At 49.0% G+C, this 21740-nt stretch overlaps 6 protein-coding genes across 6 annotated transcripts, besides 1 other annotated feature; 3 read left to right on the forward strand and 3 right to left on the reverse strand.

Annotated features, from left to right (window-relative positions):
• Positions 1-375: 375 nt before the first annotated feature.
• Positions 376-1681, reverse strand: FPSE_00467 (uncharacterized protein; the record flags this gene model as incomplete). The annotated part of the gene is made up of 3 exons (XM_009253587.1): positions 376-673; positions 725-1565; positions 1624-1681. 3 exons carry the CDS (start codon positions 1679-1681, stop codon positions 376-378), a joined length of 1197 nt encoding a protein of 398 aa, XP_009251862.1.
• A 2364-nt stretch (positions 1682-4045) lies between these two features.
• Positions 4046-4090: a microsatellite.
• A 1749-nt stretch (positions 4091-5839) lies between these two features.
• Positions 5840-6919, reverse strand: FPSE_00466 (uncharacterized protein; the record flags this gene model as incomplete). Its single annotated transcript, XM_009253586.1, has 1 exon — positions 5840-6919. One exon carries the CDS (start codon positions 6917-6919, stop codon positions 5840-5842), a length of 1080 nt encoding a protein of 359 aa, XP_009251861.1.
• A 1365-nt stretch (positions 6920-8284) lies between these two features.
• Positions 8285-9720, forward strand: FPSE_00465 (uncharacterized protein; the record flags this gene model as incomplete). The annotated part of the gene is made up of 5 exons (XM_009253585.1): positions 8285-8457; positions 8512-9140; positions 9196-9243; positions 9302-9517; positions 9572-9720. The coding sequence occupies 5 exons, from the start codon at positions 8285-8287 to the stop codon at positions 9718-9720; spliced, it is 1215 nt and encodes a 404-aa protein (XP_009251860.1).
• A 1085-nt stretch (positions 9721-10805) lies between these two features.
• On the forward strand, positions 10806-11657 carry FPSE_00464 (uncharacterized protein; the record flags this gene model as incomplete). The annotated part of the gene is made up of 4 exons (XM_009253584.1): positions 10806-10980; positions 11041-11245; positions 11316-11524; positions 11575-11657. The coding sequence occupies 4 exons, from the start codon at positions 10806-10808 to the stop codon at positions 11655-11657; spliced, it is 672 nt and encodes a 223-aa protein (XP_009251859.1).
• A 1797-nt stretch (positions 11658-13454) lies between these two features.
• FPSE_00463 (uncharacterized protein) lies at positions 13455-16522 on the forward strand (the record flags this gene model as incomplete). The annotated part of the gene is made up of 2 exons (XM_009253583.1): positions 13455-13749; positions 13803-16522. The coding sequence occupies 2 exons, from the start codon at positions 13455-13457 to the stop codon at positions 16520-16522; spliced, it is 3015 nt and encodes a 1004-aa protein (XP_009251858.1).
• Positions 16523-16784: 262 nt separating this feature from the next.
• On the reverse strand, positions 16785-20945 carry FPSE_00462 (uncharacterized protein; the record flags this gene model as incomplete). The annotated part of the gene is made up of 2 exons (XM_009253582.1): positions 16785-20257; positions 20474-20945. 2 exons carry the CDS (start codon positions 20943-20945, stop codon positions 16785-16787), a joined length of 3945 nt encoding a protein of 1314 aa, XP_009251857.1.
• Positions 20946-21740: the final 795 nt, after the last annotated feature.

The raw sequence follows: 21740 nt of genomic DNA on the forward strand, positions 1-21740 counted from the left end.
GGTCCATATACGACAGAGTTGGTTCTCATCTCTTGAAAGACGACGGAACATTACAAACTAAAACAAGATTCGGCAGAACGTACGATTCGCAAGAAATATCTCTAATCAATCTGTTGAGATATTGGTTATTTACAATACTTATGATGGGACATAGTTCTTTAGCACATGTAGGTAACTTCAAAGTCCAAATACAATCGATTATTAAGCTCTAACGGGTTATCCTTTACACGCAGTTACCGCCCCCATGAAAAGCAATTTGTGCCCCATGAAGAATGACCAAGCACAAGATGTCGTAAAAGAAAAGTCAGGAAACATGATGACGACAGAGAATGACGCCTTTAAAGAGAAAAGCTAGTAATCTTGCCTCATCTATGCTTAGAAGATCTGAGCGAGGGCAGCGACACCAGCGAGGGCAAGGACAGCCATGTTGATGCTGACGCTGCCAGCGGCGCTGTCGTCGTCCTCGTTGCTTTGGGAAGAACCAGAGCCATCGCTCTCCTCACCACCGTCCTCGCCCTTGTTGGCGTTCTTGTTGTTGAAGGTGCACTTCTCCTCGCCGTCAATCTTCTTGTCGCTCTTCAGGTCGTCAAAGTATTTGCAGAACTCCTCGATATCGGTGGTTGATGAAACGACGACACTGCCGCTGACCTGGTCAAGCTTGGGGAGTTTAACCCTGAGAGTATGTTAGAAAAGAGACCAATGGATAGATAGGATTTGTACTCACTTCTCGAAGCTACCACGGAGGGCAATACCACCGGTAACCTTCTCGAGCTTAGGGAAATCATCAATAGCCTCAAGCTTGGTGTTGTTCTGGATAGTGAAACCACCACCAATCTCCTCGAGCAGGGGGAAAGAGACGTTGGTGAGCTTCTTCATGTCAATGAGAGAGAGGGTCTCCTCAATGATGGTCAGGTTGGGGGCGCTGAAGAACTCGAGCGAGGGGTTGGCGTTGAGCTTCAAGCTCTTGGTGACCTCCTTGAGGAGGGGGACGGAGAAGTTCTTGGCGCTAGAGATCTGGATCTCAGCAGCCAACTCAAGCTTGTCCATGATGATTTCCATAGCATCGTTGCCGTTGTCGAAGATCTTCAGCTCGGAGGTGATGTTGACAAGGTCAGATCGGAAAGCGTTCATCTTTCGGTTGTTGTCGATCTGGAAGCTCTCGACGGTGGCGACGCTAAGACCGCTCAGATCGCTGATGAAGGTATCGGTAATTCGAATGCTCTTGATCTTAGTGACACCTTCGGTACCGAAGTTCAGCTCTCCGAGACGGGGAAGCTTGATGAAGCTGAGGCCAGACAGGCTCTTGAGAGAGGAGAACTCGAGGTTACTGAGAGCCTCAAGGTTTTCGAGCTGGAAGTTGCCATCGATGGACTCAATGGAGGTACTGGCGATAGAGATGATGTCGCCACCGTTCTTGGCAACGAAGTTACCCTCGATCTTCTCAGGGCCATTAATCACAACGGCACCAGCGACCTTCTTGTCAATGATGATATCTCCCTTGACAACTGTGCAGTCGATGCTGGGGGTGGGCTCGGTAACCTTGATGTCACTTGTGCAAGTGGCGGCTGAGCGAGAATTGTCAGTCGTGTACCCAAGACTAGAATATTCGTGAATCGAACGTACCGGAGACGGCAGAGATACCGAGCGCCGCAATGGCGGAAAGAACCTTAACGGAATGCATTATGACCTGAATAACCAAATTAGATATTGTTGACTTTGAGCGATCAAGCGAAGTAGCGGATTGTATATGAATGCCGTGACCCGAAAAAGTAGAATCGCTTCGCGAGGTGGGAGTGATGCCGATACTGCTGTGGGAAATTGCAGGGCAGGTTGTGTGAAGATGTTGGTGTTTGGAGATACCCCTTTTTGAGGCAAGGAGTGTTTGAAGGTTACTAACCTATTAGGAGGTGTGAGATGGGTGAGGAAGGAAGGAGGGAGGGAAGCGTAGAAGTCAAGTTCAAAAAATTGAAGTGACCCAAGACGCTGAGAATATGGAGAAGGAAGGTTGTGGATGTAGTGTGGTTGTCTGAGGCAGGTGAAGGAAGGACGAAAGAAAACAAAAGGCAGGAAGAGGAAGGAAAGGCAAGACGGGACGGATCGGTTGAAACCAATCAAGCACAGAAGCACAAGCCAAGTAAATTCGCGTCTCGGCGCGCATCTGGAGCAGTCGACCGAGGGATTCTGATTCTGAAGATCCAATTCGTACGTACCTAGTGTGTAATTGGATAGGATCCTGTGATTTTATGGATGGTGTTTAAGAAAAAATCCTTGGTGGTTTCTCGGCGCAAGATCGAGATATACAACAGGGAATAGTATAGATATAGATATTCCTGGAATTAATTGTAATAAGTCTGGCGTATGGACGAAAAGTCACAATGAAGCCTGACAGGTAACGAGTGGCGTGAAGAGAAAAAAGGACGAGGATATTACTAACAATGAGAGGAAGTAAGAGTTCGACGAAGGGGAAGAAAAAGAGGAGGAAGAGGGATGGGGAGGGAGGAGATGAAAGATGGTCTGTCGACCGAGATGAGTGCACGGTGAGAATTCGGCGTCGCCTACCTACAGGGGGGTTGGCTACCTACTACGGCACAAGCTAGGGTGATAGGTGCTAGGTGCTAGGTACTAGGTAGCTGGGTGGGTTCGAATTGGATGGCAAATGGCAAAGTGACAAAAGCAGGGCACCAACAGGTCAGTTTCGGCTCCATCATCCAGGGGCTCTCAGACAAGACGACCGAAAAGGAACCAGTACCGGCACAGGACGATGCCAGGGCGAGGTCCAAGTTGCGAACGGGTGTAGCGGCTCATAAGCCTGGTGTGAGAAATATAAATATCTCCATTCGGGCGGCATGCACTAATTTCCTGCTAAATGGTTGAGAGACACAGGCCCATGTCCAGGTACCGTGGAGAATAAACATCACCAATTTCATTTTCCCATTGACCATACATACTATTGAGCGACTACCTGTCCATCTATCTCAACACTAGTAAATCCATTGAGTTTCTGTCTTCCCTGCTGCCACGATCAGTGACATGAACCATGAAGAGGGGGCAGAGAATAAACGCTTCTTTACTGGAGCCAAGGTTTGATATACACCCATTGGACAAGATGAAATCTTATGCTTAATGGCCGCGTCAGCATGTAGAGATGCAACAACAATGACCACACTTGCTTCATGCTTTGGCCAGCATCGATTCAACCCAAACCAGTCAACAGGCCCAGTCCATTCTAGGAATGGCGGCGGGTGCCCTCTTTGACTCTAACTACGGGCGTTACAGCTGCATTAGCGGGGTCTGTCAGGTACCGCATCTCTGGTGGCCGAAGCACCCGTATCGTCGGTACTACACATTGCATTTACTCTTGGGGCTATCTCTCTAATTCTCAACCTTCCTTTATGGGACACATGGACTTGGACGTGTGGATTTTACAACTTTTCTCGTCGATATAGGCTTTCCCTACAGAATATTCCTAGGTGGTCTCGTTCCCTAATTTAAGTAGGAGCTCAACTGTGGTGCATTTGGGCTTCTAATTCCAGCACATCGCATGCAGGCGAGATTTGCACCCCATTCTCAGCTATGGATGCTGCCTCATGTATCCACTTTACGCATCTACTAGCAGGGATTTCCAACCCCATGTCCCCAAAAGGTAAATCGAGCCACGATAACGAGGAACTTCCAATACTCTTTCACTCGCCGTAGTCTCAAGTATCTGCTAACAAACGGAGACAATTCACCGCATTCCCGGCCGGTCAAACTCGTCTTGTTCCATTTGCCTCTCATGTTTCGCCCGTATCCGCTTGCGATCAAGACGGGGGGCCTAGATTCTCTCAAGCTTCAATGCCCCTTCTTCAACCGAAACGTCATCAATTCTGCAATACAAGAGCTCAGCCTGGATTCATCATCATGTTACCGGTTTGTGGCGATTGTTACACGAGGGATCTGTCAAGACCGAGCGAGGTGCACGGCATACAGTTACAGTACTGACACGAAAGGTTGTCTAACCACAGCATTGCCAACAAAGGTCGGTATATCCGGATAAAGATTCCAGTGATTCATTCATTTGTTAATTGACTGATTGATTGATCTGCTTGATCTTCGTGGGGAATTGGTAGCGCTAAGCATAAACGACTCTGAAATTTGATATTGGCAATACGATACGAAATATGGATGAAGTCAGGTCGGCAACAGGGCTTCCGAAAAGCCCCAGGGATACGAACCAAGGAAGCCCAAAGCTTCTTCTTCTTCTCCCTTTCTTCATGTTCCCGTTCCACGTCTTGGTTCAATCTTACATGAGTGATAGCATATTGGCTCTCATTTCCTCGCTGGCTCTCCTATCTTATGCGGCTCGAAAAATAGATATTGCCTGATTGACTGCACCGAACCCACGTGCTTTACGGATTCAAGATGAGTCTCAGATGATCATCCTGGCCACTCCTATGTGGCTGTGGATAAGAGGCACATAATCGCCGGGGCATGCCACGGATAGATCCAGTGTTGCGATTTTAGGTAAAAAAGCACCTCTATTCTCGCACCACCCTCTAGCCGAAATCCGCCCTTGATTTGTTTTGTCGCGAGGCTCCGAGAGCTTGTTATCAATTGGTTTCACACTCAGTGACAAAGCCTTGATTCCATTGATGATCATGATGATTATAATCATCCAAGTAATTAAAGTCGGCAAGCAAAGCAAATCTGCCCTTGCGCAGTAACTTCTAACTCGGACAATGACTTTCCAGGGTTTGTCGCCTCATATCAACTCCTAAGAATGTCGACCCCCAGGAAAACCTGAGAAAAGTCATCAACCTGCTGCACCCGTACGGTACATACATACTCTGATATGGCAGGCAACGCTAGATATGTGGCTTTGTTCCCGTTGGCTGTTCGGTTGAATCTTCCCGCTGTCCAACTTCTGTACCAAGAGCCTCCAGTCTGCGCCTCCATTCCATATTCTGGCGTGTAAATCCGACGTCCGCCTCCCTCGACGCGTTGCACTCTCAACTGTCCACACTCAACCAAGACTGCGGCTTTGTGTGGGATGTGGATGGCAAGGATGATTTCGTTCCATCTTTTGCTCCTGGCCAGTCATGATAACTGGCCAAGCCCGTTCCCACATCCCGCATCCATGTGCCAAGGTAGCCAAGCAGCCAAGACAGCTTACAGTGAGTTCGCGATTTGCAAAGTGATCGTAAAAGGATGATCAAGGTTTTCTTTCCGGAAGCTAAACACCTTTGACTTCGGGGTTGAGCCATTAAACCGGCATGATGGATAGGCTAGAGGCAAACCTGAACACGTATTCGTGCATCTGATCCGTTGCAAAACCCATCTTTTTTTTCTTGCCTTCTTTGTCTCTCACAACCTTTACGTTGGAGATGCATCGAGGCCCGCTGCAGGCCGGCAAGGGCGCTCTTGGTCCGATTCGTGGCGCAACCGTCTTCGCGCCGTTGGAAGAGCCAGTCTAGCCAGTCCACAAAAGAAGGCCTCCCCTGGAGCCGATCGCCGATAACGAATCAGGTCTTTTCTCGTGCTGAGCCAATGAGAGGTATCTGTTTGCTGTTGACACTTTCATACCGAAACGACCATGCACTTTTGTAGTGGGCCTAACGTAGGGAGACAACAAGTAACCGAGTTCATGTGTTTGAATAAAGACTGCTGCTACCCATCATTGAATGCCTATGTTGAGTTCCTTCTGCTGGATCTGGACCGGTAGTTGAGTAGCAACTTGTGAAAATTAGAGGCTATGTCATGACATCACCACTCGCTGTTGCAGTGCTTGTGGGCGCCTATCTGATCAACTTCATGTGAATAGCATGATGATAAACATGTACGCCGACCCGGCAACGAAACCTTATTGCTCCATTATGCACATGTCTGTCTCCTCCACTCGCCACATGTACCACATGAACAGACTTCGATATGGCGAGAACTTATTTGACAGTTCGATCATATCTTGTTCAGACATATACTTCCATTTGCCGCCGCCTTTGGCTTTGAGCTTGGCAACATCACGTCCCACAAAGGCAGCCATTCCTCTCTGAACGCCCAGATCGCCGAGCGAAAAGACGTCCATCCTTTTGAGGGCAAAGCACGCAAACATCTCGACGGACCATTTCCCAAGACCCCTCACCGCAATGAGCTTTTCCATGACTTCCTCGTCCGAAGCATCATGAAGCATCTGGGCGCTCAATTCTCCACTGCCAAACTTATCTGCGAGCCCTTTGATATATTCGGCTTTGCGTTGCGATAGTCCCGCAGTCCGAAGCTCCTCGATGGATTTGATAGCCACTTGAGATGGATGCGGGAATCGTGAACCAGGCTGAAGCTCAAATAACGTGAGGAACTTGCCCTTTATTGACTTTGCTGCTGCCCCCGATACTTGCTGTCCAATAATTGAACTCGACAGACTCTCAAATGGGTCAATCTCCTCTGCTAGTCCCTCTGGCGAAAACGCTCGGCAATGGTGGTTCTCAATTAGAGGCTTCATGCGCGCATCAACTTTAATCAGATAATCGCATGCCTCTTTCAGCAGATTATCGGTGGTTGTTTTGGCCTGAGACGCCTTGCTGGGCGAGACAGTTTCAAGATCTCGCGAGGTGACAAGTCTTGACGTCTCTGGTGAGAGGAGCGTCGCATTTGTCAGCTTGGGATTTGCAAGTCGTGTAACCGCCGCACTGCGAGGTTTCTTGGTCGAACTTGTAGCCTCAGCAAGAGCTCTTGCAGCAGCTGGCGTTGGTGTTACTGGTGGCGGAGCTGCTGGAGCTGCAGTTTTGCCCTGTGCACGCTTCCTTGGGGGTGTTGAAGGTGCCTGGGTCTCATCTTTGGTAGCTTTGCGCTTCCGGGTATTAGTATTCGATCTTGCCTTGGCCACTGGTTCTGCCTTGGTCTCAGACGTGGTGCTGATACGTGAAGAGCTTCTTGTCACTGCCATCGTGTGTGGTGCAATTGATCTTGTCTTGGTCCTGAGTGCTTGTGATGGTAATGCGAACGATTGTATGAGCAGAGAGTAATGAAATCGTAAAAGCGCGGAGCGCATGGGGTACTCCAGTTGATGGCCAACGACCTGATGTGCTAGATGTTCTTGACACGGCTAGGTTTAATTACTTTGTGAGATTTTTTGAGATGCCTAGCGATGAATGAGATTGCCTTTGGTTCACGTTGCTTCCAGGAGAAGCATACCTTTTGTGGCAAGTAAGTTCTGCCCATGTCATTGGACGACTTTGTAAGCGCTTTCTGTGACATGATACGTCAGCGCCTTCAGCTTCTTGATGTTGGTGTGTAAATAAACAGTCCTACATTAGGTTTAACATTGTCGATATATGGAAGATTGTTATAAGTTTTATAAATATCATATATTTTCTCAAATTATCATTTCATATGCTGTTAATCTGTTCGTTCACCCCATGTTATATACCAGGTAAACTCCAGTACGGAGTACGTATCAGTAGTATGTCGCTGTCGAATAAAATCAATATTGAAATCAAACATCAACAAGGGGTTCATAATGAGCACATAGCTCGCTATCCCAAAATATCAATATGAGAATTGCCAAGGTATTCCAACTTCAACAGTTGTATTTAATGAAGAACACTGACCTGCTACTGAAGAAGTATGTATCAGTCGTTAATCTCATGCTCCCGGGTAAGTGCATATCCGCTGACATCATCCGGGAAGTGGGCAAGACCAGTATTAGTAGACAGCCCCCCTACAACGGCCTCTGGAGATCCAATGTGCCCTAGAACGCCCTAGCCCTGTTCCAGTGCGACATGTCCACCCGTTGAGCTAAGTGCTTCCATGCTGAGCTGTCGCAACATGGATAATGTCATTAACAGGTTTGTTTTATTTACCTGACCTGGCTCATTCACATCCCGCATCAGTTCATCTGCATACATTGTTTATTGCGGACCGCCACACACTCGTTTCCAGTCACAATATCGACTCTTGATCAATGCGAACGTTTTCGATTCTTCAGCGACTACTTTGGATACGCTAGGCCCCTTGCGCAAACACCAACAACAAATCGCCAGCAATAACCCCTGTACGAAGCACATCAGGGTCTCGTCTGCCCTCGACAAAAGAAGGGACGATCCCATTTGTAACCACCGGAGCTCTACTCTGCACATGATCGAAAACTTAGAGTGCAATTGGCGAAATCAAACTTACCAAAGCCTTCGTGCCATCTGGCTGCTGCCAACAACGTGTGTGAAGGGCTGAAACCACTTCCGGTATTAAACTTGCGACGAACGATTCGAACTGGACGATACAGTGGCTAGGACGGCTACTTGACGAATTCGCTATGCTTTCTTCCAATGGTAGAATCAGCTGGAAGGCTGCAAAGGCACACATGTCCCAGAGTAGGGCATTGCGAAGCAACTTGACACGATCTCGTTTGCTCCTCATCCTAGGTTTAACTGGCATTGTGATGCTATTATACCGTGGTCTTCGAGGAGCACCTCCTGGACCACAGAAGTACTCACCTTCATAGCCAGACTTCAAGCGGTACATTGACTGACGACTATACAGCGTTCGATGCTGGGGCCCGAATAAGTCACCCATGGAAATGACGCCGAACGAACATGCCCTATGGAATGCGCACATGCAAACACCCGTCCTCTTCAACCACCACAAGCCTCTCAAAATCGACTCCTCCTCGATCCAGCATATCGATCTGAACCCCATAACCTCTAGCCCACAGGCTGTCGTTCGAAACGAACGAATATTGATACTTACGCCTCTGAAGGACGCAGCTCCCTTTCTGAAGAACTACTTCAAGCTCATCGCCGAGCTCACATACCCGCACCGCCTGATCGATCTTGCCTTTTTGGTATCCGATTCGAAAGATGACACACTTGCTGTACTTGCTTCTGAGTTGGATCACCTACAAAAACGAAAGGACGAGGTTCCGTTCAACAGCATCACTATTGTCGAGAAGAACTTCCATTTCCACCTCAGTCAGGATGCGAAGCAGAGACACGGGTTTGAGGTGCAAGCACCGCGTCGCAAAGCTATGGCTAAGGCGAGAAACTACCTGCTAGCCACAGCTCTGAAGCCGGAGCATTCGTGGGTGTACTGGCGTGATGTTGATATTGAAGAGGCGCCTAGACGAATTTTGGAGGACTTTATTGCCCACGACAGAGATATTCTTGTACCTAGTAAGTCGGATCAAACACACTTTTCGAAGTATGTTACTTTACTGACATCTTCGAGACATTTGGTTCCATAGATTCGAGAAGGGTGTCGACATTGAGGGTCGATGTAAGTGAACAGATTTGCTGGTCATATCATCGAAAAGGTTGCTAACACTAGGCTGCAGTTGACTACAACTCATGGATAGAGTCAGATAAGGGCCGAAAGCTCGCCAATAGCCTGCCGAAAGACACAATCATTGTGGAGGGCTACAAGGAGTTTGACACAGGACGTGAATACATGTGCAGGATGGGCGATTGGCGCGAGAACAAGGATGTTGAACTTAAGCTTGATGGTATCGGCGGCGTCAACATTCTTGTCAAGGCAGACGTGCATCGATCAGGTATGTGACTGAAAATGACATGGGCCATGAGCTCGCGACTGACACCATCACCAGGCATCAACTTCCCAGCTTACGCTTTTGAGAACCAGGCGGAGACAGAAGGCTTTGCCAAAATGGCCAAACGAGCCGGTTACCAAGTCATTGGTCTTCCCAACTACGTTGTCTGGCACTACGATACACAAGAAAAGGGCGGCAACCTATGAAAGATGCAGGTTTGAAGCTTGCATTATGAGCTGATCTATCACGAAACAGCCTCAGCCTGTCCTACCTTTTTGGGACTATTTCAACAATATATGCAGACCCATGACGTTACGCCTATTAAAGTTTCCAACACTTGGGGAGCGATTCGATGCAGGCTCTCAGTTTGAGCCTGGTGTGCAACAGAAAACATCATCTTAAATGCCGATACCCTGTTGCGTTCAATCTCTGTTACGATCTATTATATTTTTACTACTGGACTTAATGGGACGGGTTGGAAAAAAGCAACGTACATTTTACGGCAATCTTTGAACACTGGGCTCTGGTTACTCGCTTGGAAATACACTGTACCATGAGCTTAATTCGTTTATAAAGAGCGAGGGAACACTGCTTCTAAACAAACTGTTGGAGTTTGGGCCTTGATGTATGTATGTTGAAGCATAAGTTGCTCATGGGAACCGGGCAATTGGTAATTGCAGGTTTAGTAATCGATCGATATGTAATAAGCACCTACTACCTGTAATGTAGCTCGCAGTGATTGGCTGTAAACATCAACTCAATGCATTCAGGAATCTGCGAATAACCTCATGTAGAATGTATTCCTGTACGAAGCCGAGTTTCCGACTCAGCGATTGGCCATGTGAGTATTGCGTCACATGGAACCCCCATGTGCACCAAAGGTCCTCGTATGGATATCCCCCACATTATGCAATTAAGAAGAAATGGCGGACAAGGTAGCGTGCCGTCATCACACAGGCAACGATAAGAGTCCAGCAGGCTACCTCTTAACATAATACTACCTAAGACGACAACACTGACGACGACGACGACGATTTTAGACGAAACATACCGAGTACCTGAACTTTCTCGCCTTTATCAAACCCAAAAGCCCTGGATAGTATCTGTGAACCGTAACCCTCTTTCAGCCTGACCCCACTACCCGACACTGAGTCGAGACTCGCTACGCTATTTTCCTGCTTCAACAGCATCAGACGAGACCGACTCTACAAGAGGAACAGGACGGGTGCTCCTTATCCTCATCTACTTTAATATTTTCCCCTATCAATCTTAGCGACCAGCAACCGTAGACATGTGGGGTTGGTTCGGTGGCGCTGCGGCCCAGAAGCGCAAGGATACCCCCAAGAATGCGATCCTCGGTCTGCGAGCGCAGCTCGACATGCTGCAGAAGCGCGAGAGACATCTCCAAAACCAGATCGATGAGCAAGATGGCATCGCACGCAAGAACGTGAGCACAAACAAGAACGGTATGCATCTATCTCGGCGGGCCTGATAATGCGGGGCAGAGATGCTGATCTAGATGATAGCGGCCAAGGCGGCCTTGAGGCGCAAGAAGACACACGAGCACTCGCTCGACCAAACCGTTTCACAAATTGGTACTTTGGAGCAGCAGATCAACGCTATCGAGTCAGCCAACATCAACAAGGAGACCCTGGCAGCCATGAGCGACGCCAACGCGGCAATGAAGCATATCCACAAGGGTCTCACAGCAGACAAGGTGGACGCGATTATGTACGTGCTCGCTTTGCGTCTTTGCACTGTGTTTTTAGTAGTTGCGCATCTTACTAATATCGCGATACAGGGACGAGCTGCGAGAACAAAACGCCATGAGCGACGAGATTGTCAACGCTATTACCCAAACCCCAATGGGCGACGCCATCGATGACGACGAGCTGGAGAACGAGCTGGATGAGCTACAACAGGAGCAGCTTGATGAGCAGATGCTCAAGACAGGCACTGTCCCTGTGTCGGATGCCGTGCACAAGCTGCCCACGCCGGCTTCTGCGGAGCGTATGTACCCTGGTCATGTTGCATTTCTTCGAGAGACTAATATGTTATAGCTGTATCAAGCAAGAAGCAGGCCGTGGAGGAGGACGACGAGGAAGCCGAGCTTCGGAAACTACAGGCCGAGATGGCCATGTGAGGTTACCATTAGAGGAACTTGATGATTGCATAGCATTTAGTTGGTTGGAACCAAGGGTGAAGCTGCACTACTGGCGGCGTTTTCTTGTCTCAGACAAGAGACAGCTGCCCAGTGGTATTCTGAGTTTCCCATGCCCTGACGGATTTGTTGTTCTATTGGGTGTTATGTCGGCGTCGGCGTCTGCGGCTGTTGTTGACTCTTTTCGTTTAAGAAACCATTTCCATCTTTTGCCTAGGAATATGGCTTTGGCATTGCGCTGTTGACCTTGCGAGAGACATTGTTCATGATCATAGGGTTGAGACATATGCACCTGATCAGGAACTTTGTCTGTGTCGCGGTCGACAAGCCTGGTTTAAGGGAGAGTTTAGATCTTCAGTTCGAATATATCCAGTAAAGTTTGAAAGCAAAATGTCTCAAAAGAGATGAATGGATTTCTATGAGAAAAACACGGAGAGGTTTGACAAAGAGGGTGCTTTATGGGAGGATAGGCCATTGATCATCTCCAACAGAGTCAATGAACGCTGAATCGACCGATCCAAAAGCAAGCCTTAGTATGGCTAAGAATGGGACATATGCATCGGAAATGGTATTGATGCTCGAATTCTTTGGTCAGTAAGACCTGAAGCAGACCAAGATGGGGTGGATCAAATCACTTAGAAGTTGGATGACTGAAACAAGGGCGGATTCTTTGGTCAGCCTCAACCTCGGTCCTGATCCCTCGCAACGAACCGAGATGGAGAACTATATTGAACACGAAGTGACGCTAATTAGGCATGTGTCTCTCTTCAGCCGACCTATATGTGACCGTTTCAAAAAGAATTCGATGAGAGAAGTTGAGAAAGACCGGCTAACTGAGTCCGAAACTAGCCAAGACCAGGAATGCTGTATCGAGAGTAGAGTAATCACATCCTTCCTTCACATTGACGTTAACCTGATCAATAAAGGCTGTCGATCTGCAATAGATGGCCTATACTACGCACTAGGTATGTATGTAGGTCTGGCCTTGATCGAGGCTATATTCACACCGTAATTGGACAGAGCCGGTCTCACGTGATCAGTCACCGTGTTTCCAGTTGGCTGGTTGGTTGTCCGCTGCTGACACCCAAAAGGACCCTCCCGCGTCTATCGGCGGTTCGGGAAACGTTGACCAGTCATGTCACCGCCTCTAACCGCCGCAGCAAACAATATGGCCCTGGGGTCGAGTTTCGCATCGACCGATATGTCTCTCCAGTCAAAAAATAGCTCTTCGTGCAGCTTCTTCCGGATCCAGCCTCTCCCATAATGACGCAGAGAGGATTCGAGAGGCCCGCTCCGGCGGCTCCACGACACTTGAGGAGCCCCAGAGCTGAATAGAAGGCTTGATCGTGCAGGACTTACACCGTCTCAACCTGGTTAGCAAGCGCTGGCCTTACTTTGCTGGTCTCACTATCTCTGTCTAGCTCATCTCATTATGAGCTCTCGTGCTGTAGCAAAAAAAGACGGCGGCTGCTGAGAATGCAGTCTTCATATGTCCCCTTGTTTCCTACCTTATCCGTTCGATGTGACTGTGTTTCGCATTTCCCTTTTCTCTTTTTCCTCTGTCATCTGTGATAGTTCGTACCAATTCACGCTTAATATCTCTTTGGTCTTTTCCTTTTTTCTCTTTGTTCTATTGTCACGACTGCTCATGAATACATTTCGTTGAGATGCTGGTCATCTCCTTTAATAGATACCCTTCTTTATAGGTGAGCACCTTGCTCAAAGGCATGTAGTTCCTGGCCGGGACTGACCTTGAATCTTCAGATGTTTCGTTGTAGAATGGCCAGCCGGCCATTTTCCTTCGTGCCTTCATGGTTGATATTTTGTGTTACCGCCGTACTGGCGGCAACTAATGTTCCCAACGAATTCTCCAGCTTCATCCCCAGCTGTGCTGCCGAATGTTTCGCTTCTTTCTTAAACGTCAACTATGTCCTCGATACCTGCACAGGGAGACACTTATTGGATTGCCTATGTCCTCGAATAGGCGCATTGGGCTTCACTTTGGGTGAAGGCGCAATGCAATGTATATCAGCTGAACGATCCATTGGACTTTGTTCGACAGTCGAAGCGAGTGGTATGTCTTCTCTATCATTTTGAAACTTACAAGAGTCACTTACACAAACTCAGAACGAGTTATTGAGCGCGCGTATGCCATCTGTAATGGGAGGCCGAATGCAGCTCACCCAACTCATCTCACCATCACAGCAACATTGGTTATGGATCCTTCAGGAAGAGGAGTTGTCACTTTCCCTCCTGTGGTTAAATCGAGTACTACAACAAGCCCGGAAACTTCGACCACTACCCAGTCATTACCTACAACACTGGTAATGGATACATCGTCGCCTCCTGTCATTCCAAGACCATCGACCAGAACAAGGATACGATCGACAACAAAGGAGGATATCTCTACAGATTTTCCAGACGAAACTACTTCTGCTTCGGATATTATTTCGATTAGCGAACCTCCGTTTACTAGATCTACGACTTTCGAAACCACAAAGTCTACTTCCACTTTTACTTCAGAGACCGAGACCACCACAGAGGCAGCGGGTGGCGCTGGCGGAACGAGCAAAGACGAAGACAGTGATGATTCCAACAAGCTCTCCACAGAGCAGATCGCTGGTATATCAGTAGGAGTTCTTGCCGCGGTTGGAGTGGCAGTGGGAGCTATCGTTCTGGCAAGGTACTGTCGGCGAAGAAAGTATCCACATGTTAAGACTGGTTTTCTCCCTATGCGGGATACTTGGGGTTACAAGGCAGATCGATCTGACAATGGCGGACACAACTCTTGGATGGTTCACCAACTTCGTCCCGACTTGGACCCTGGAAGTCAAGCACCACCACCTCCTGCGTACAACAGAGCGAATGCCAGACCTGAGAATATCGGTGTTGCGTTGTCGCCTCCTTCTTCGAACCGAAATACGGTGAATTCTTCTCCCCTGAGAAGACTGTCGAAGCTACTCCCTGCAAAGCCAACTTTGCCACACCAATCTTCTGAATCCACTGGCGAAAAGCCCCTGCCTCCTATCAAGCCAGAACAGGAAGACAATGGACAACCAGATCGAGGCACGAGCCCTCAACTTCCACAGCCAGCACTTACTGCTGCCTCTGTTGCCGCTGTCACCGCTATTGCCGCTTCATCCCCCAGATCTCGACCCATGCCACCAAAGCTGCATATTCCTCCGGCTGAAATGTCCGCAGGCGGAGCTGTGGGAGCGAACAACCGCGAAAGCAACGTAACTGAGTTCGAGGAAGACCGTACGTCGATGTCTCCTAACAATGTCAATACACAAGTCTGGAGACCCCCACCATCGACTCCTTTGTCAGCCACCACCTATTATGTTGCTGATCAGTACGGTAACTGGATCCTTGGTAACCCAAAACGTGCATCTGTGATAGCACGGGGTTCGCAAGATTCCAATGGATCTCAGGGAGGTGCTTTAAAGACACTATCAAAAGATGGCAACGGCTCTCTTGGCAACACGGGACAAACCAGTGCCCGAACTCTTGCTCCTCCAGCAGAGATTGTTCCTGCGAGTGCTCAAAACAAACCGTACGGACCACGCCCACAGTATCCTTCACCCTTCTTCTCATCACAATCTCACCCGCGACGTAGTGCTTCTTCCCGTCGGTCAATTACCAGGCCATTGACTCGCCCACGCGAAGACTCCAACAGTAGTAGTGCCACGACTATTACCACGTCGACCGAGTCTTCCATGAGCATCCCTTCCGTGACGCTTGAACAGCAAGTCAGCCTCTCTCCTGTTGCAGAGTCCCCTCAGTCCGTGCGAGTTCGTCAACAACAGCAGCAACAGCCTCAAATACCGCCGCGAGATCCTCGACGGGCAAGCCAGATGGGCAACCCGGGCGATAATGTCAATGCCAGATTGGCCCCTCCTTCGCGACAAATATTCTACAGTCCTCCTGGCCAACCAAGTCCAACATTGGGCATGATGCAGCCTCCTTCTGCATATAACGCAGCACGACAGCAGCCAGGACCTCAAAATACTCAAGCTATCCCGAACTCAGGACTCGAGACAACTTCTCCAACGATGCGCATTGTTGAACCGTCTCCCGAGCCAGAGGACAATATCGCAGATCCACCCGCTGTCAAGCCAGAAGAGATTCGTGCTTCCCCCTTTTACTTTAACCCGCCATATCCTCAACCTATCCAAGGCCGTCAACCGTCACAGCAACATCGTCGGTCTGCTTCGGGGTCTCAACCTCAAAACTACCGACCGTATCAAAGGCCTCCCTCTTTCCAACCGTCTCCCCGTGAGCAACAAGCAGCTTGGCAACCTATCCAGCGCCTTCACTCTCACCACCAACAACAACGCCACCAGCCTCAGCAGCAGCATAACGTGTGGCATCCAGCACAGCGTAATCCTCAATCGTACCAATCTTTCCAACAACAGCCTCCTTTACAGCCCTACCAGCGCCCACCGCATTCAAACATCTACCAACAGCAACCTCATATGCACCAATCATTCCAAGCACGACAAAATCAACAGTCCCAACCTCAAAGCCAGGGAAGCTACCAATCGTTTCAACCATATTCTGCACCGCAACAGACCCAAATACACCCTTCACAGTATCAAAACTATCGTCCTCCTCAACCTATGACCACGCCACTTGCCCAATCTGGGAGCCAGGATTCACTCCTTTCCAAGCGTGTCGGTTTTGATCGTGCTGCTGACATGACTATTGGCACCGATCCCGCTGGCAAATCAAAGTGGAATCGTGATGTTCAAAACAGTACACCCCCAAGCTATCCCATGTCACCTCATTGGCAGCCAACATTGACCCCTACACGGCGAGGAGACGACCTGGTTCTGAATGTGCAGTGAGAAAAGAACCTTTCGCATGTACCAACACATGACTCACCATTTCCTTTATCTTATGAATCTAAAATCAATTCCCCCTTGTATAATAGTATTGCAATTTTTGGAGATATAATGAGCATTAGCCATAGATTGGGAGAAAAAGGCAATAAGACCGCACACGGGTTATTAGGGCAGACATACTTGTATACACTAACACTACACTACTAGACGTTCATTCTAATTTTACAAGGTCACCTTTCACCAATTTCTATGCTCTCAATTTGTCTCAAACATCCTTGCGAGAGTTGCTTGCCCCAGCTTGATTCTCGCCTTTGTCCTCCTCCTTGATTGCCTGACCCATCACACAATCCCTCTCAGCAAATTGTCGTGGCTGCTGAGATGACTCGCCCGGTGTTCCAACAGGCTCAAACGTATCCAACTCTAGGTCATGGAAAGTTTGCTCACTGCTTCTGCTTTGGTTGCTGCGTCGCAGGCGGCGGCTTCCATGTCTTCTCAAACTTCCTCGCCTGAAAAATCCCTGGGCATTCTGTCGCATATCGTCAACGTGGGTTTCTAGAGCAACGTCCAAAGCCTCCAGCCCATGATCTAGTGTTTCGCGGTTGATATGTACACCTGAATCTATGAGCCTGTTTCTCCTTCGAATGTCCTCCCATCGTGTCAAGTTTCCCATTTCAAGCACATTCATCCGACGATTTTTGCCCATTGGGTTGCCCGTCATCGCAGGCCGCCAAGCGCGATCTTCTTCCATCAAAGCACGTATGTCGTTGGGCATAGTAGCACGGCGTTGGGAAGATTGGCGTCGAGCTTGGGTCAGTTTTTCCATCTCCTCGGACTTTGATCGAGGTATGATGAGTACATTCTTGAACCTTATGAGTACGAGAAGTAACAAGACTGTCAACAAGAAGAGTATGCCTGCAACAACGCATGTTGCGACTTGCTGCCCAAGCTTTCGGGTCACATGGCCGCCTAGAGCAGTTGCGCCTGCTGCCAGGATATATGAAAGGGAGTGTATTATAGCAAAACCTGCTGTAACTCTTGGAAAGGACGAGTAGTTGGTCCTTCGATGGTCTTGACCCGATGGATCACGGTGGAGACCTACCATGCCAGGAGATAGGTCTGAAGTATCGAACGTTTCCATGATGAGGCCATTGCATTCAGAAATTGCAAGACACGACAAAAAGCCCATGCACAGAGCAAAGAAAGCTGGAACGATAGAGCTGATCGGTGGCCCAGAAGAGACGGCGGCATAACAGGCAGCTCCGATGGGCAAGGATATCGTGAAGATGGCCCGGCGAATGAGATGCGATGACCATGCGACCTTTTTGCCTATGGTCTCTCGATTGGACTTGCCTTCTCGACGACGAGATCTCGAGAAGATACTGGCCTTTTGGAAAGGGATTGCAAGCAGGGCGCCGACAGCCACTGCGGCAACATGGAGACCGACATATGGTGATCGTAGGCGGTAGAATCGAGAGACAAGCGAGCCCATGAGGATAATGACAAGAACGATTTGCGCATATATCCATGAGACATAAATCGCCATCACGGCAAAACCAGGTTGTTCAAGCATCTCCAGGGATAAGCGAACCCCATGATATGCTTCTTGACCCCACCACTTGGGGCCTGTCTTGACTCGATGCATCATGACTTCTCCTCGGGCTAAACGTCGCGAAATGTCTCCTCCAGTTCGGACTTCTGCAATAGATCGTCGGAATGCAGACCTTCGTACTTCGGGGCATATCACATTGAGGATCAACACTACTGCAATCAATATGATACTGACATAAAACCCCCAGGCCGGAGGATGTCTGTCAATAATGGCGGCACCGATGAGAAACCCAACACCGAGGGATCCAATCCAGCACCAGGTCCAGATTCCAAGCCAGATTCCCATGCCTCCCCCGTGCCTCCTTGCGTCAAATTGGTCAACAACTTCTTGATGCGGGTGTCTACACATCAGAGATGCACCAAACAGGTCTGTCAGAACCGAGTGAAAGTTCATGCTGGCAAATCCCAATGAGCCACCCATCAGTGTACGGCAAGTCAGAAGCATGGCTCGCCAGTAGGTGGTGTTTGTCAATCTTTGATTACTGACAGCGATCGCTTGGGGGAAAAGCAATGGCATTGCAATGATGAGGCTTGACATGATATATGGTTTCCGACCGTGAAGTAGCGGCAACGGCCAAAGAAAGAACGAGGGCAACGCAAGAGCTAGGAAACAACCGGTGTTGCCATGAATAGCAACGTGCGACTGATCCACGATGTAGTACTGAATTGAAGGAACCAGGCCCGTGTAGATTCCAAGGAGTACTCCAATGAGGGCTGTACTCAAGCAAGCGACAGAAGCAACAAAGCGCTTCCGAACTGGTGACCAGTCTCTCGCAATTGGATGCCTTACGTGTGACTTTGGAAGATTGAATCCACGCGTATCACGTAGACTGACGTGTGATCTCTTTCGTAGGTTAATCCCATGTTCGTAGTGCAACCTCCTACCAGCGACGTCATTCTCCTGTAGGGCATCTCGTCCAGTTCCACTTCCAATGGCCGATGGGAGGCTAATAGATGAAGCACCCTTTTGAATCTTGGCTTCAGTGCCTTTACTATGACCATCCGGCTTGAGAGAAGTAACCGTGCTGAGGAGATCCTCCAGTGTGACAGACTTGCGTTTGGGCTCCACCTTTGTTGCGTGACTGGGCGACCGTGAGAAGACACCATGTGGTATTTGTCTCGAGAAGCTTCCCTGGCGTGCGCGGTCGATGTGAGTTCTCGTCCGAAGCTCCTGATACGTTCCCGAATAACTCTCGACGATATCAGCTAAGCGTGGACGTATTGGTACGGTGGTGTACGTGGCAGCACGTCTATATTGTGGCTTCCCATGGTGGTTTTGGCTGCTTTCGGCTTCTGTAACCACTTCGTTTACTTCTTGGGCTTCAGGCCATGTGTTTGGCTTAGTAACCGAATCTGGATCCCCTGCTTCAGGAAGAGAATTTTGGTTGTCGTGAATCGCAGTCTCCGAATGGTCAGCTACCTCTAATGTAAGCGAGAGGGCCTCGTCAACAAGCCTTTCGAGATTACTGAAAGTGTGTTTAAACAATAGGCCGTCAACGTGATGATCCGGTTGACCAGGCAAGGGCGACCAAGAGGATAGTCTGTGCGGAACTTGGTTGCTCGGCAGTACAGGTTCTGATGGACGCCTATCATCAGCTCTAATCAACTTCGTTCGAAGTGATGTTTCTTTAAGCATGGGATCGAGCGATCCGCTTAGCCGTGACAAACGTTTCAACCATTGGCTTTTCCACAAATAATCCATGATTGACCCAAAAGATCGGCTTCGACCTGATGGTTGCGCATATGCGATCGACGGTTCGCCGGATCCAGCCGGTGTGGATAGTTGCGCATTCGAGTCGTGGAGACTATCGTGGCGATCGTGCAGTTTGATCAGCTGGACTTCTGGTATCCCAGCGCTGGGTGATTGGGTATCATTACATGGGCTTGGTTCCCCCTCCTGGCTGCCAGGGCTTACGGGAGCCAGATCAGTGTTGAGATTTGGGCAAGATGGATCTTTGGCATGGTCAGAGAAGTAATTCAACGAACTAGATCTACTGCGCTGTCGAGTCGCATGATCTTTAGGTGAATGCTGAGAAAGAATGGGCCGAAAGTTCCAAAATGGGAGCCCGTCAACATGGCCCTGAGTGTCCGCATGAGGGACTGGCTGTTCTCGTTCCTCTCGGTTCAAGTCTTTCGCCTGAAGAGCGCCAGACTTCTAGTCCTTGTCGGAGTTGACATTGCTTAAGTCAAGCGGGGTTTGGTTCAGCGATTGCTGGATCCGTGTCTCATCGCGTAACCCTGGATGCGCACTATCCGTGGCAGTTCCGCCTTGCGATAGAGAGGATTTGTGGTATGTAAGACCAGGTAAAGGACTGTTCACCTCGACTGACGTCGTCCTCGACGTACTCATGAGAGGTTTCGAGACCATCAACGTATGTTGATCTTTAGTAGAAAGAAGGCTGTCGATCTGGGATGGTTTATGAAGTAGTTGTTGAGATCTGATGCCTTCTCCCTTATGCTTCTTTCTTGGGATGTCCACGGATGGACGCCCACTGGCAGGAGGCGTGTGATCAAAATCGCCGACGCCGACAGCTGGTCCTTGAGACTCCCTTCGAGGGAGAAGGCCACGAGTGTGGTCAATAATTGTGGAAAACATTACAGAGTCTTGAATATCTTGCTCAGATGAAGGGAACGACGGCGAATTGCGAGTAGCAGAAGCGACGCTACCTGTCGATGATGAACGAGAGCCTCCGTCCTGGAGACCTTGTACCGACAAGGGTTGCGGTGAAGGAGGCTGATCAGTAGAAGTAGTTTTGGCTAAAGCTTGAATGGCCTGGGTTGATGAATTGATAGATCGAGGCAAACGAGCATCGGACATGAGGGTATTCTTAACAGTAGGTGCACGAGAAACAGTATCAATATTGTTTTTTGCAGTAAAAGAGGTGAATGCTAGGTAGGATACAGGCGAGGCGAGAAGAGGGGGGAGAAGAGAAACTCGGCGAAGAGTTTGGTGATGGAGATGAAGGGTTACGGGATACGATTGTTGCGGTAACGTCCTCAGTAGGTGTTGTTGATTCTCTAGATGGCAGTTGGTAGGAAGCATGTGCTTTCCCTGATGCAGTTCCAATTTTCCCTGAGTAACCTCATCGCACCTGCTCATTCGAATTTGTCACAACATGGAAGGCACGAGCAGCTCTATCCAACGGGTAATATTTTTGTCCCCTTATGATCGACATGACGATGTAGGAATTTCGTTTATAGTGGAACCCGACTCGTAGAAAATGATGAACTTAATAGCGTAACATTGATCACCGCCATTTCACAATCATGAAACATAGATCCCAGGTTCATCACTTGAACGGTCGGAATGATATACGTCGCTTATTTACATCCTAGACCCTTACCCACATAAGCGCAGCCGCGCTCGCTACTCCTGACATAGGCGAGATATCCCTGTCGGTTCTTGGTCCAAGAACGCCTTGAGCTCTCCACTACATGTCATACCCCTGCATACAAACTGTCCGACACGGCATCTGCAGATCGTCGAGCCTAATTCCTGGAGAGAGCTCGCCACCGCCCAACCTACATGCCTCCCTACCTACGACTACTAACCCACAGCATCCTGTCAGCACGGCACCCATCAGACACTCGGTCGATTTCTTGACATTCCGAG

This window comes from Fusarium pseudograminearum, chromosome 1, assembly GCF_000303195.2.
Source record: "Fusarium pseudograminearum CS3096 chromosome 1, whole genome shotgun sequence".
NCBI lineage: Eukaryota > Fungi > Ascomycota > Sordariomycetes > Hypocreales > Nectriaceae > Fusarium > Fusarium pseudograminearum.